The sequence below is a fragment of the Mirounga angustirostris genome, unplaced genomic scaffold, assembly GCF_029215605.1.
Source record: "Mirounga angustirostris isolate CCGP_5_RB_7025 unplaced genomic scaffold, mMirAng1.0.hap1 SCAF_1, whole genome shotgun sequence".
In the NCBI taxonomy this organism is placed as follows: Eukaryota; Metazoa; Chordata; class Mammalia; order Carnivora; family Phocidae; genus Mirounga; species Mirounga angustirostris.
Window position 1 is genome coordinate 69,944,893 of NW_026991709.1, and position 12,939 is coordinate 69,957,831.

Consider the following 12,939-nt stretch of genomic DNA (forward strand, 5'->3'; position numbering starts at 1 on the left):
TATCCAAAAAATAACTTGCTAGGATTTTGATTGGATTGTATTGAATCTATAGATCAAGTTGGGAAGAACTGACATTTGACAATATTGAGTCTTCCTATCCATGAATATGGATTATCTCTGTATTTATTTGGTTCTTTGCTATCTTTCATCAGTGTTTTATAGTTTTCCTCATGTAGATCTTGTACATATTTGTATTAGGTTTATATCTAAGTATTTCATTTTTGGGAGTTTTTATTTTCAAATTCCACTTGCTCATTGCTAATATATAGGAAAGTGGTTCGTTTTTCAAATTAACCTTGAATCCTATGACCTTGCTATAATCACTTACTAGTTCCAGGAACTTTTTTGTTGATTTTTAAGAATTTTCTACTTAGATGAGTATGTCCTCTGTGAACAAAAGCGGTTTTATTTCTTCCTTCCCAATCTGTATGCCTTTTCTTTTCTCTTTTTTTTTTCTCCTTATTGCATTAGCTAGGGCTTCCAGTAAGATGTTAAAAAGTTGTAGGAAGAGGAGACATCTTTGCTTTGTTCCCGATCTTAGTGGGAAAGCTTTGAGCTTCTTACCATTAAGTATGATGATAGCTGTAGGTTTTTGTAGATGTTCTTTATCAATTTGAAGAAGTTCCCCTCTATTCCTAGTTTACTGAGAGTTTTTATTATGAATGGGTGTTGAGTTTTGTCAGATGCTTTTTCTGCATCTATTGATATGATCATGTGATTTTTTTTTTCTTATTTGGCTGTTGATGTGACGAATTCCATCACATTCCATTGATGTGATTTGATGTGTTGATTTTGGAATGTTGAACCAGCCTTGTATACTTGGTGTAAATCCTGCTTGGTTATGGTGTACAATTATTTCTATACAATGTTGGATTTGATTTGCTAATATTTTGTTGAGGATTTTTGCATCTATGTTCATGAGAGATATTGGTCCATAGTTTTCTTGTGATGTTTTTTTCTGGTCTTGGTGTTAGGATAATGCTGGCCTCATAGAATGATTTGGGGAAGTATTTTCCTCTGCTTCTGTTTTCTTAAAGGCATTATAGGGAATTGGTATAAATAAATGTTTAGTAGAATTCACCAGTGAACCCATCTAGGCCTGGTGCTTTTGGTTTTGGAAAGTTATTAATTGTTGATTCCATTTTTCTTAAGAGGTATAGGCCTACTCAGATTATCTATTTCTTCCTGGTACTATTTGGCAGATCGTATCTTTCAAGGAATTGGTCTATTTCACCTAGGTTGTCACACTAGTGAGCATAGAGTTGTTTATAGTATTCCTCTGTAATGTCCGTGATATCTATAGTGATGTCCCTAATTTGATTTCTGAGTTAGCCTAGAATTTTGCCTAAAGAAAGGAAACCAAGTTTGGATCCTATTCACATAGATCCTATTCACTCCTATTCACAAAGGAGACATGTTGGAGTTGATATTCCACTGCTGCCCATCCCTGGCCACTCAGTGTCTACTAAGCCACAGAACAGAGATCAGAAACACTGCCACACTGCTGCCAAGATCTTAAAGGTCTTCATGACTCCAGTTGGCAAAAAAGCCCGTACAGCTGACACTTCTAATTCTCACTTCTACCTTACCAGTCTAGGTGAGAAACCCATTGACATTTGAGGTGCTTTTTGGGCCATATATTAAGTTCTGATTTAAGGACTCCTTCTAGGCTGTTTATTTTGTTCTGTTGGTTAGTCTGTCTCTTAATGCTTGTGCTACGTCTGTACTTCTAAATTACTTAGATTTCAGTTTTAATCCGTGCCCAGTAATCTCAGAAAGGATTCTCAAAAAATAAGAATTAGATTTTCCTAGTATAAACATTTGCCTTCTCCAGTTCAGGCCTTTTCCAGTGTGAGACTATTTTATCTAGAACTGATCATTTCTTTGACTCTAAATACAGCCCTTTCCTGACCTGGGTAGCACGGGGAAAAGCAGGTCTTTCCTTACTTGATTTTGCAGTAAGAACTGAAGACATACATCTCTGATTTTTAACAAGTAACTTAAACTCTTCACCAGTTTTAAGATTTACCTTTTGGGGCTGAATGGTGGAGAGATGAGGGAGAAATCAGATTATTTTCATTGTGTAACCTTCTATGTCATATGCATGCATTACCTGCTCAAAAGAACAACTGAAACCATTTTTTAACAATTATCCTTAAAAAGGGTGAACATGTGTATATGTCCTTTTGATTGCTGCTGAGAACCTTTGTCGAGGTAGGGAAGGTTAGCCTTTTTTTCCTCCTCTCTTTGAATGTCAACACCAGAACTAGATTTGGTCTAAAGTGGTAGTGATTTCTTCACCTTATGTGTTCCCACAGCAGGTGTGTTACCGCCAGACTGATTACTGGCAGTTTGTGAAGGACATCCGCTGGCTCAGTCCCCACTCAGCCCTTCATGTGGAGAAGGTAAGAAGGGAAAAGTAACCACAAGGCTTTGTTGTTTGATGTTCTGTCTGAAGAGTCTCCTAGGCTAGAAGGATGGTGTGTGTCAAGTTTCCTATTAACTGAGGAAATTATTCCTGTAGGACTAATTTGGAGGGGAGGATTATTTGCTTTTAAAAATAAACCGTGTTAAACCCATTGCTCCAGGCTACTTTCTATCCTCTGGGGAAGGGGTGAAAAAGTTTTGTTATTTTCAGAAGATCTGCATATTAGGACCAGAATGAAGCTGTTCAAAATCCTGGGAAAATGTCAAGAGGTTCCCTGAAGTGGTTGGAGAAGTAGGACTGGATGCTTATTAGTTCAATATAGTACCTCTGATTTCCAGTCAGGGAAACAGCTCATGGAGGTTAGTGACTTGGCCAAAGTTACACAGCTAGTTCCAGATCGGTCACTGCCAAATGTATGTATCTATTTATTTAACTCTTCATTATGGAAGATTTCAAATATATACAAAATTAAAGAGAATAGTGTAATGAACCCTGAAATATCTATCACCTGTCTTCAATACTTGTCAATATCTAGCTAGTTTTGTTTCATGTACATCCCACCCACTGCCAGGTTCATTGCTGAAATGATGTCAGGAAAAGTAATTTGTTTTTAAATGATCAGGAAACCAAATCATAAGGTGTCAGGCTGGCCTTTTTTGTGAGAAAAATCCAGAGCCCAGTGGTTTTCTTACATAGACTCTTTGTCCTTCTCTCATAATTTTTCTTACCACCACTCCCCTTCACCTCCAACTAACTTCCTTTTCTAAACTATATTGCTGTAGTTGTTTCTTCTTAGAAGCTGCCTATGAGACCTTGCTTTTAGAAACAGCCAAGTAGAAGGAGGTTCCAAATAGAGAATGCTATGACTAGAGCCAAAATGAGATGCTCAGATGGCTTCTCTTTGGTGGAGAATCTTTGGTGGCATCTTCCCAGATCCTTTCCCCCCGGTTTTTGTTGCATTGTTTTCTGGAGACCAACCGAAATGGAGGACTCTGTGAGAGAAGCCAAGAGGTCAAGTTTATCCTTCCTCTCAGTACCGCAGGCTAGATGTCTCTTTGGAGCCAGCACATAAAGAGACCAAGGTGTCAGTGTTGTCCTCTCCTAGGGCTGCGTATCAGGTCTTAGCTGCTTCGTTCTTCTCCAGTGGTCTAGGCCAGCAGCGGGGCCCCTAAACCCCCTTCCCCTCTCCTTCCTCAGTAACCTCTAGATGCCACCTGGAGGAAAAAACCCCTCTGATCGCCTCCTCTTCCGGTCTCCATTTAGTTCTTGGGTCCTTAGGCACCAGTCTTGCGGTCTTTACCAGGATGCGTGTTTTGACCCATGCCTCCTTGCCTCGCAGTTCATCAGCCTGCACGAGAATGGCGAGAGCCGCGCCGACGGCGTGAGCGAGCATGCCGTTGCCGGGCTGTGGCTGCAGCACAGCTTGCAGTGCCACTGTCTCTCCGCCCAGCTCCGGCCCCTGCTCGGGGACAGGCAGTATATCAGAAAGTTCTACACAGGTACGTGGAGGTCACTTAGCCAGGATTGTTGCATGTAATTCTTCATCTCTTCCACTTTACTCTCCCTTTATAGACTCTCACCCCAGCGCCGCAGACTTCCACTCGGTGCCATAGAGATTCTAATCCGAAGCATGCGTCCAGTCTTCTCCTTTATGAGTAAAACACGGTCCAACTTGATGCTCAGGTCTTCCCCTAATCCCATGGGTACAAACCGACAAGAATAACCACCGTTTACTAAGAGTTTCTTATGTGCCAGTCACTGTTATGTGCTGTTTACACATATACTCTTCCCAACAGCCCTGAGAGCCGGGTATTAATACCCCTGTTTTCCAGTCGGGGAAGCAGAGCCCAAGGAGGCCAAGTCACCTCCAGCCAGGATTCAAATCTGGGACTCTGTGACTTTGAAGCCTCTTGTCACGGCCTCTCTTTTATACTGCGCATTACCTAGCCTCTCCTATACTTACATGTCCCTCCTTCCTCTTCTCTCTGCAGTGGCGTGATTCTCCTCACGTCATTTTCACTTTTTGTCTCTTTCCTTCCCTGAGCCTCTCCCAGGCTGTGTAGGGAAGCCAAAGATCCCCCTGTTGGGCTCCATCGCAGCTGTAGCATTTCTCTCCCCAGATACTGCTTTCCTGCTAAGCAACGCCCACGTCACGGCCATGCTCCAGTGCCTGGAAGCGGTGGAACAGAACAACCCCCGCCTCCTGGCTCAGATCGATGCGTCTATGGTAAGGGGGCAAGGAATGATCTGTGTCTGTGCTGGGCCCCCGGACCTCACCATGATATAACCCTCGGTAGCTCACTGTTTCTTTGTTTAGGCAGTTGTGAACTGAAAGGCTTTCATTAAAAAAGAAAAAATACTTGGAGAAGAAGGGGAGGTACCATTAAGTACCTATTGAAGGAAAAAGTCTAAGCTTAAGGTCTATTTAAGGAGGGAGGTGTCTATTTTTTTTTTTTTAAGATTTTATTTATTTGACAGAGAGAGACACAGCGAGAGAGGGAACACAAGCAGAGGGAGTGGGACAGGGAGAAGCAGGCTTCCTGCTGAGCAGGGAGCCAGATGCTGGGCTCGATCTCAGGACCTGGGATCATGACCTGAGCCAAAGGCAGATGCGTAAAGACTGAGCACCCAGGTACCCTGGGAGGTGTCTGTTTTTTAAAATCCCTTTTTAAAATCCATAGTCTGAGTAAGCTCTTCCTTAAGGGTAGGCTTGACAAGCTGGGGGGAAGAGGATGATTTTGAATCAGGAGTAAGATTTACAGTGCCATACCTAGTATGACCTAGTGTGACACAGGATCATTTCGTCCTTGAAGTATAAAGAAAATTTAGTTGCTTGATATTGCTTATTGTTAACCCTCCAATTCATTCACCCCATCACTAATATCAGTTCCTCAGCTAGAATGGAATCACAGTCCCTACTCCTTTTCAGGAGAGATCCCCTATCTCTCTTGGTTTTTAAATTTTGATTCTTAGTTACCACCTATTAAATACTTTCTATGTGCCAGGCTTGGTGCTAGGCACAATACCTGCCTCATCTCATTTAATTCTCACAGCTCTGTAAGGTAGACATCAGTCTTGTTTTATAAAGGTAGCCAGCTGAGGGACAGAGTAGCTAAGTCACTTGCTCCAAGTTTGTAAGTGGTAGGGTCCGAATATGAATACTGATCTATCTGATTTCTGACTATGTGCACAGTCTTAAGAACGTTGTTGTACTACCTCTATGATAAAGCGCTCCTGGTGTCCCACCTAGGATTCCAGTTTCAGAAGCTGTGGTGTATGACAGGACTTCAAGGTTTCAAAATTGTATGCTCTAATAGAGCAGTAGAGCTGTATGCCGTATCTACGGGTCCTGGCTGCGGTTCCAAGCCTGCTGCCAAAGGTCCTCTTCTCCTAGCATTTCTGTAGTGCTGAATGTTCCTCCTCCGAGGTCCTCTGTCCTCAGCTCTGACACGTTTGTTTTGTAGTTTGCCAGAAAGCATGAGAGCCCGCTCCTGGTAACCAAGAGCCAGAGCCTGACAGCTCTGCCTGGATCCACATACACCCCTTCAACCAGCTATGCTCAGCATTCCTACTTCGGGTCCTTCTCTAGCCTCCACCAGTCCGTCCCTAACCACGGCTCAGGTATGGGGACAGGAAGGGGGTAGTCATGACATGTATGCCCAGCCCTGGAAAGTAGGGGACTTCGTGGGTGCACACGGGAGGGTATAGATAGAGCCATGGGTTGGTGCAGTTCGTCAAATTTTATGTCTTAATAATGGACATCTTAAAAAATTGTCTAGTAACTAGCCTAAGAAAATTCAGCAGACTCATGGAAGTGAGAGAGGAGAGAGAGATGTTTTTAGATTGGCCTGGATTCCTAATCCATATTGCCAAGAAGACATTTGAATAATAATAGTTAACACTTACTGAGCGTCTGCCATGTGCCAGGCTCTGTTATAATCAATTTATACGTATTCATTTGATCCTCAGAACAGTCCTATGCAGTAGGTGTTGTTATTATTGCTCATTTTACAGATGAGAAATGTATACTAGTAAGTGATGAAGCCACTGTGTCAAGAGCCCACGCTCTTACCTTACCTTACCCGGCTTACCTGCTTCTAAGCAATTTTTGCTTACTTCACATGGCGTACCTTTTCTGAGGTGATACCATGTGTCCCGGGCACCCAGTAATGATAGGGAGTTTGGTCGTTAGTTGTAGAGAAGCCCTTCATAGGTACCAAAGATTTCCAGCTCACCTTTTTCTCCTCTTTTTATACCCTAGAAAGAAGATCTACTTCCTTTTCACTCTCTGGCCCTCCCCGAAAACCCCAAGAGAGCAGAGAGCACGTCTCACCAGCACAGGATCAAGCCTTCCAAGCCCCCCTGCTTCCAGTCTCGGCATTAGCCAGGGATCCCCCCTCAGCCCCAGATGAGATGAGCTCTAGCACCCTGACCAGCCTGCTAGCAGCATCCTGGGTCAGCGGCCAGAATGACTCCCCCAGTGATGCCAGCGAGGGGCCCGAGTACTTGGCCATCGGCAGCCGGGACCCCCAAGGCCGGCCCGCCAGCTGTCAGAGCCACGGCAGCAGAGCTGAGAGCAGCACCTCCAACTCGTTCTCCTCCAGCGGCTCACAGAAGCCGGCTTCTGCTGCTTCTCCCCGAGGCGAGCAGGACGGAGGCGGGCAGGGCCAGCTGTCCAGCGGCCTTCGCAGGTCCAGCTTCTCGGAGGGGCAGACCCTCACTGCCACCGGTGGAACAAAGAAGAGCCATACTCGCTCCCATTCAGATACCAACATTGCCTCCAGAGGAGCCCCAGGTAATGACAGTCACCAGCCCCAGCTTAGCAAGTTACTTTTCTGATGACCTGACGGGGTATCCTGCTTATGAAGAAAGAGGGAAGCTTACAGTGTAATATGAATACCCAAGAAATCTCTCTGAGAGTATTTATGTTTGTTCCTTTATACATTGCCAAATAGTAAATGTTTTCTTGGATTCTTTCAGCAGTTCCTTATCATCAGAGGATAGTGTGACTAGTCACAGTTTGAGTTTTTAATGTTTCTCTCAGACAGAGGGGAAATACTCATGAGCTTTGAAAATAACCCCATTGAATTCCTCCCCTTTCTGTGATTCCTGACAAGTGTGGTCAGGTGTAATACCAGTATGAGAGAGGCAAAGTGATATTGGGGTTTCCTCATTAAAACTAGGATATATGAGTGTGGGATGATGTGACCTAGGAAACCAGTAGGGGGGACTGACTGCTGCATCACTACTTCAGGTTGCCAGGCAGCCCGGTAAGGAGGCCCTGGCCACTGAGCCCTTCCTCACACAAACCCCAGCTGCTAGTAGAGGGCATCCTCGGCATGGGAGAGGTGGGGCTCATTGCTTTTGCCATCTCCCTGCCATCTTCTGTCATGGGTTGTTAGTGTCTGGCAGGCTTTGGTTGGGTTTCGTTTGTAGGAGAACCTCCATAACAGCAAGTATAACATGGATCTCTGCACTCAAAGCCAGTTCTGGGTAGGAAAGCCCCAGAAATAAAATATAAAACATTAAAAAAAAAAAAAAAGAAAAGAAGGTGATTTCCTTCAGCAACTGGAGCTGCCATTGATTTCTCATTCTAATTTCTAGAAAGGTGAGAGCTGAGGCCCTCATCTGAAACTTCTGAGTGACAAACTTTTTTCTGTTTTCTACTCAAGATGTGGTTTGCCTGATTGGAACTCTCTAGGAAAAAAAAAATCTCCAAATCAAAGCCTGTCTTCCCACAAGCTTTCTTAGATGTGAAGAGTACATGGGTTAGCTCCTCACTTCACATCTGCTGCAGGCCTGCTGTCTGCTGTAGTCCAGGCCACTGGTCTTTGAGCATGGAAAACTTCCCTGCCCCCATTCTCGAATCCACATGGATTCCAGAAACCACGGTAACCTGCGTTGGAAAGGGGAGCCAGAGAAAACCTAAGCAAAAGGGTCTGAGGGAGAGGGGGTCGTGTGTAGCTTCTCGTATGAGTCAGCTACCTCAGTTTAGTAGTTGAGTACTTCAGCACTGGGGTTCCCTCCTGGGAGTTAAGTCCCCACCTCTGCTAGATGAAAGGACACTCTTTTTCTCACTCTATTCTCATTTCCTCTGTTTGGACTCTCCTCTGCACCTGTCTGTCCACGTACAGGAGGCCCCAGGAATATCACCATTATAGTTGAAGATCCCATTGCAGGTTTGGGAGCCAGTCCTTTCTGTCTGCCGCCTCCTCCTTCTCTGTGACCATCTTGCTTAGTTCAGAACCTCCTTTTCCATTCTGGTGTCAAATCAAGTCTGGCTAAGCTGGCTAATCCTGCTGCGATTCTTAGACCTGTCTCTAAAATGGCACCGATATTTTGCATCCTGTGTTTTCTGCGCATGACTTCCAAATGCCTCATTTAGTCTCCCAACAGCTTCTGGGAGGCAGAGTCAAGATTTATCAATCCTGTTTTGGCCAAAGGTGAAACCGAAGCCCACTATTTGTCTAAGGCATCATGATGAATCAGTGGCAGAATTTTTTTTTTTTTAATAACTGAGTACTTACTATGGATTACTTTATTTTCCTTGAATTAACACCAGAATGTATTTTTTTCCCCTTTCTGTGGTCTCGGATGTGAATGCATGTTTTCTGCCTCTCCCAGAGTCCCGTTTCCTTTTTCTTTCGCCTAACTTCCTTCCTCTATAAGTCCCATCCCACCCCCATTCCAGTCATTCACAGGCTTTTTCTAGTGACTTAAGTCTGTTTCTTTGGTTTTCATGGTGGTGTTCAAATGAAATGTTGTGTTCGGTTCTGGGTTCATGGCGGTATTAGTAGTAGAGTGTGTCTGCACGACTGACTGGGGAGGGAGGCCTGAATGCTGTGGCCTCCTGGGCAAGCCACTGAGTATGTTCGCTTGGAAAAGGGAAGGTTAAAGAGGAGGAAGTTGACAGGACCACTGTTTGGAAGAGCATTGTTATTCTTCAGGAGATGAGAAATTGTAAGAAGACTCAAGTGAGTGCGAGGAAATCTAAGCAGTAGAGCTGTTCATTTGAATGGGCAGCATCAGGAGGTAGTTAGCTCAGGAAGCAAAACCTGGGTGGATGGCCTTTAGTGTTGTAAAGGAAGAGGGTGCTGGTGTTGGAGCTTGTGTTGTGCGCTAAATTTGACTGGGGACCTCAAAGATCCCCTCCAAGTCATAGTTTCTTACCAAGGCATCGTGGTGACTGCTGGTTTGTCTGTCGTTCGGTAGTGAGGAGGAGAGCCCACTGCCAGGACCAGCAGAAATCTTGGAGACCCAAGGAAAACACAAAGTTATCTCTTACCACATAGTAGCATTTTTTTTAATGAGAGGAGCGGCTGACAAGCTGGCACCATGTGTGGGGGATATGGGTTGGATGCCGCTCAGTCATCCACTCTCGAGCATCCTGCTCATTTCCCAGGCACCCGCCTGCTTTTCTGCCTGCTCTTCCTTCGGTAGCACTGGGAATTTTGTGTTTTCCTTTGGAGAATTATCAGTTTCTCATTTCCTGCGAGCCCTGCCTGCTGCTGTTTCTCTACTCCTAACTCTCACTGTTCCTTGAAAACTTCTATCCAGCCACTTCCTACTTTGCCAGGCTTCTCTTGAAACCTCTCCCTTCCATCTCCAGGAAGGCTGAGTGTGAGCCCTGTGGCCGAGCCCTTTGGATATAGGGCCATCGTCCTTGGCTTCTCGAGCACTGTCTTGATGCTTCTTTTAAGGAAATTGCTGGATTTTATTTTGTTTTTCACCTAACTCAGAAGCAGGTTAAATATGTAGGTATGACACATTTCAGGTTCATTTCAGGTTCAGTGTAACCATTCTGAGATTGTTTAAAAGCCCAGTGTCATGGTATCAGAAAAGTTTCAGTGTGCCTATCTTTGTTTTACCATGTGAGGACTGTTTTCTACATTGGTTCTTGTCAAGAGGATGGAAATTGGCCAATATTCTTAGAACATTTGGTAAGAAGATGGAAGAAAAAGGAACTAAATTCATGAGCCCATTTTGATTTGATTCTTTTTCACCTTTGTGTTGCTGCATTCTGGGTCATGTTTTCTCTTTTCCTCTCAGACTATACCGACTCCCCATCTCCTTTCCTCCATGTGTTCCTGCATTCTTGGACTGTTCCCTGTTGGTGTGCCACCTCTCTCCTGCTTGGGAGGGCATTGGGAATGGGAGCAGTTAAATGTGGAAACTCCAAAGTTGGGAATGTATGTGTTGCTCATCTCGTATGTGTGTTTTTACTCCCTGGTGGTCACTGACACTAGAATCCTGCAATGATAAGTCGAAGTTGAGAGGCCCCTTGCCCTACTCTGGCCCAAGCAGTGAAGTCAGCACACCCAGCTCTCTGTACATGGAGTATGGTGAGTACTAGGAAGGCCAGGGCTGCAGCTGTGTCCTTCCTCTGCTCTCCCCTTGTGCCTGCTAAGCTCTGAGCTGTCTGGCTCACGTCGGCTCCATGGAGGGTACACACTGTGCAGTCTCACCCTTCCTTTCATCATTTACAGCCCCCATGCTAGAAATCACACAGTCCCGCCATTTCTTTTGCTCCTTTCTGACTTAGGGGTGCCACCCTCTCTTACACTGTGGGTGTTATCACCATGACTGTCTGTCACTCCAGATGGAATGGCTCTCTGAGTGGGTGAGAGGGACCTTGAAAAGAAGCCTTTGAGTGTCGAGGCTGAATTACCAGAAGATAAGCTACACATGGAAATCATCCACAGGAGGAAGCTATTTGTTCCCTTGTCTGATTCTCAGCACAGGTTTTTTGTTTCCTTTTTTGTAGGGTAGGAGGGCAAGTATGTCATCTTTAAATTTTGATGGTGAAAGGATTGTCTCTAGGCTCTCTTCATTTATCCTGTTCTTTAACCAAGAGGCTTAGTACTCAGGGATTCTGAGATTCAGAGAAATTCCTTTAGAAGGTAGACATCTTCTTTCCAACCTGTTACCTGGGAGAACTTGGGAGTGTCTCTAGTGGTAAAATCATCAGACTTCTCAAGAAGATTGTCTGTTACAGATTTCCTTTCCAAGTCAGAGCTTTTCACATCCACATTCTGTTTTCCCATAGAGGGCGGTCAGTACCTGTGCTCAGGGGAGGGCATGTTCCGAAGACCATCCGAAGGACAGTCCCTCATCAGCTACCTGTCTGAGCAAGACTTTGGAAGCTGTGCAGACCTGGAAAAGGTGAGGAATCTAAGCAGCTACTGAAGAGCTCATGAGTTGGGACATCTGGCCTGAGGGTCTGTGGGGCCATTTGTTCTAAAGAGGTTTTGGGTACACAGCAGGAACATGAGCAAAGACCACGGGTGAAAGTAAGTTCAGAGTAAAGATAAGCTCAACAAGTTCAGTCTCTAGAGAACTTTTCAGGGAGTATCTTCTCACTGAGTCCAAAATATTACTGGTTTTGTGTTAGAAGCTGCCTTGGGCACGGAAATATTGCCTTTTAGCCACATCATTATTGTTTTCTTGACCCTGGAACCTTAGGTAAAAGCTATTTCCAGAATCAACTTCTATACTTTGTTCTAAGGCTCAGATATGTAATAAATAATGTCCCTGTAGCATTTAGAGCTTACATTTACCTTAATGCTTTGTCTACAGGGGTATCTGTATATCCCTATAGGTATCAGGTAAGACCCTGATATTAAATTCTGGACTTCTTCTCTATCATAGTTTTATGTAGAAAGTGGGACAGGAAGACCAGGCATGGCAGGTTTGAGAGCAAAGAGGATGTAGAACAGTTTTTTTGGCCATCAGCTTTTCTGAGAGCAGAAGTGTTCGTTTCCCTGAGTGTTTTGAATGAAAGCAGTGCATGTCTTAGTAGCTCTACTTTCCGGCAATCAGTGAGGGGTTCAACACATCTAGCCCCTCGCGAGTCAACTTCTTTGGTACCCTCCTTCCCCCAGGAGAACGCCCACTTCAGCATCTCAGAGTCCTTGATTGCTGCCATTGAGCTCATGAAGTGCAACATGATGAGCCAGTGCCTAGAAGAGGAGGAAGAAGAGGAGGAAGACAGCGATAGAGAGATCCAGGAACTGAAGCAGAAGATCCGCCTGCGTCGCCAGCAGATCCGCACCAAGAACCTGCTCCCTGGGTACCAGGAGGCTGAGCACGGAAGTGAGTGGGGCTGCGAACACCTTAGTTCCGCTTCTGCAGGGCTTCGGGAGAAGACTTGGTGCCTCGGGTACCTCCTTTTTTGTCTCACTTTGAGATGAAGCCAAGGGCTCCTCCGTTGTCAGAAAGATTTTTTTATGTTCCAATTTTTTTCCTACCAGACCCAGAGTCCTAGGGTTCATCCATTTCCTCCCTCAGAAATAGCTTCCAAAAAATAGGTTTCTGGCATGAGAACTAAGACTGCTGGTTCCAGCGTCACTTCCCAGATAGTAGTACCTTCTGTTTATGTGAAACTTTCAAAATTTCGTGAATAAAATGGGGAACAACCGGCAAGAAGAGCTAGTTTCCATTTCCCCCAGCATCACTCCAAGCCAAGGTTCTGTTTACTTTGCTGTTGAAGTCCTACTAGGTCCCTTTCATTG

At 44.8% G+C, this 12,939-nt stretch overlaps 1 protein-coding gene across 11 annotated transcripts in view; it reads left to right on the plus strand.

Moving 5' to 3' along the window:
* RUBCN (rubicon autophagy regulator) overlaps positions 1 to 12,939 on the plus strand; it is a 68,545-nt gene that overhangs the window by 31,016 nt on the left and 24,590 nt on the right. For 5 of the 11 annotated variants that reach the window (XM_064574481.1, XM_064574679.1, XM_064574518.1 and 2 more), the window contains exons 3-11: positions 2,319 to 2,405; positions 3,768 to 3,927; positions 4,549 to 4,655; positions 5,893 to 6,049; positions 6,690 to 7,223; positions 8,563 to 8,607; positions 10,675 to 10,770; positions 11,475 to 11,590; positions 12,310 to 12,520. In XM_064574481.1, the coding sequence (XP_064430551.1) occupies positions 2,319 to 2,405; positions 3,768 to 3,927; positions 4,549 to 4,655; positions 5,893 to 6,049; positions 6,690 to 7,223; positions 8,563 to 8,607; positions 10,675 to 10,770; positions 11,475 to 11,590; positions 12,310 to 12,520 (1,513 nt within the window). The remainder of the gene's footprint in view (positions 1 to 2,318; positions 2,406 to 3,767; positions 3,928 to 4,548; positions 4,656 to 5,892; positions 6,050 to 6,689; positions 7,224 to 8,562; positions 8,608 to 10,674; positions 10,771 to 11,474; positions 11,591 to 12,309; positions 12,521 to 12,939) is intronic. The other 6 variants (XM_064574547.1, XM_064574593.1, XM_064574777.1 and 3 more) reach the window with 4 other exon arrangements.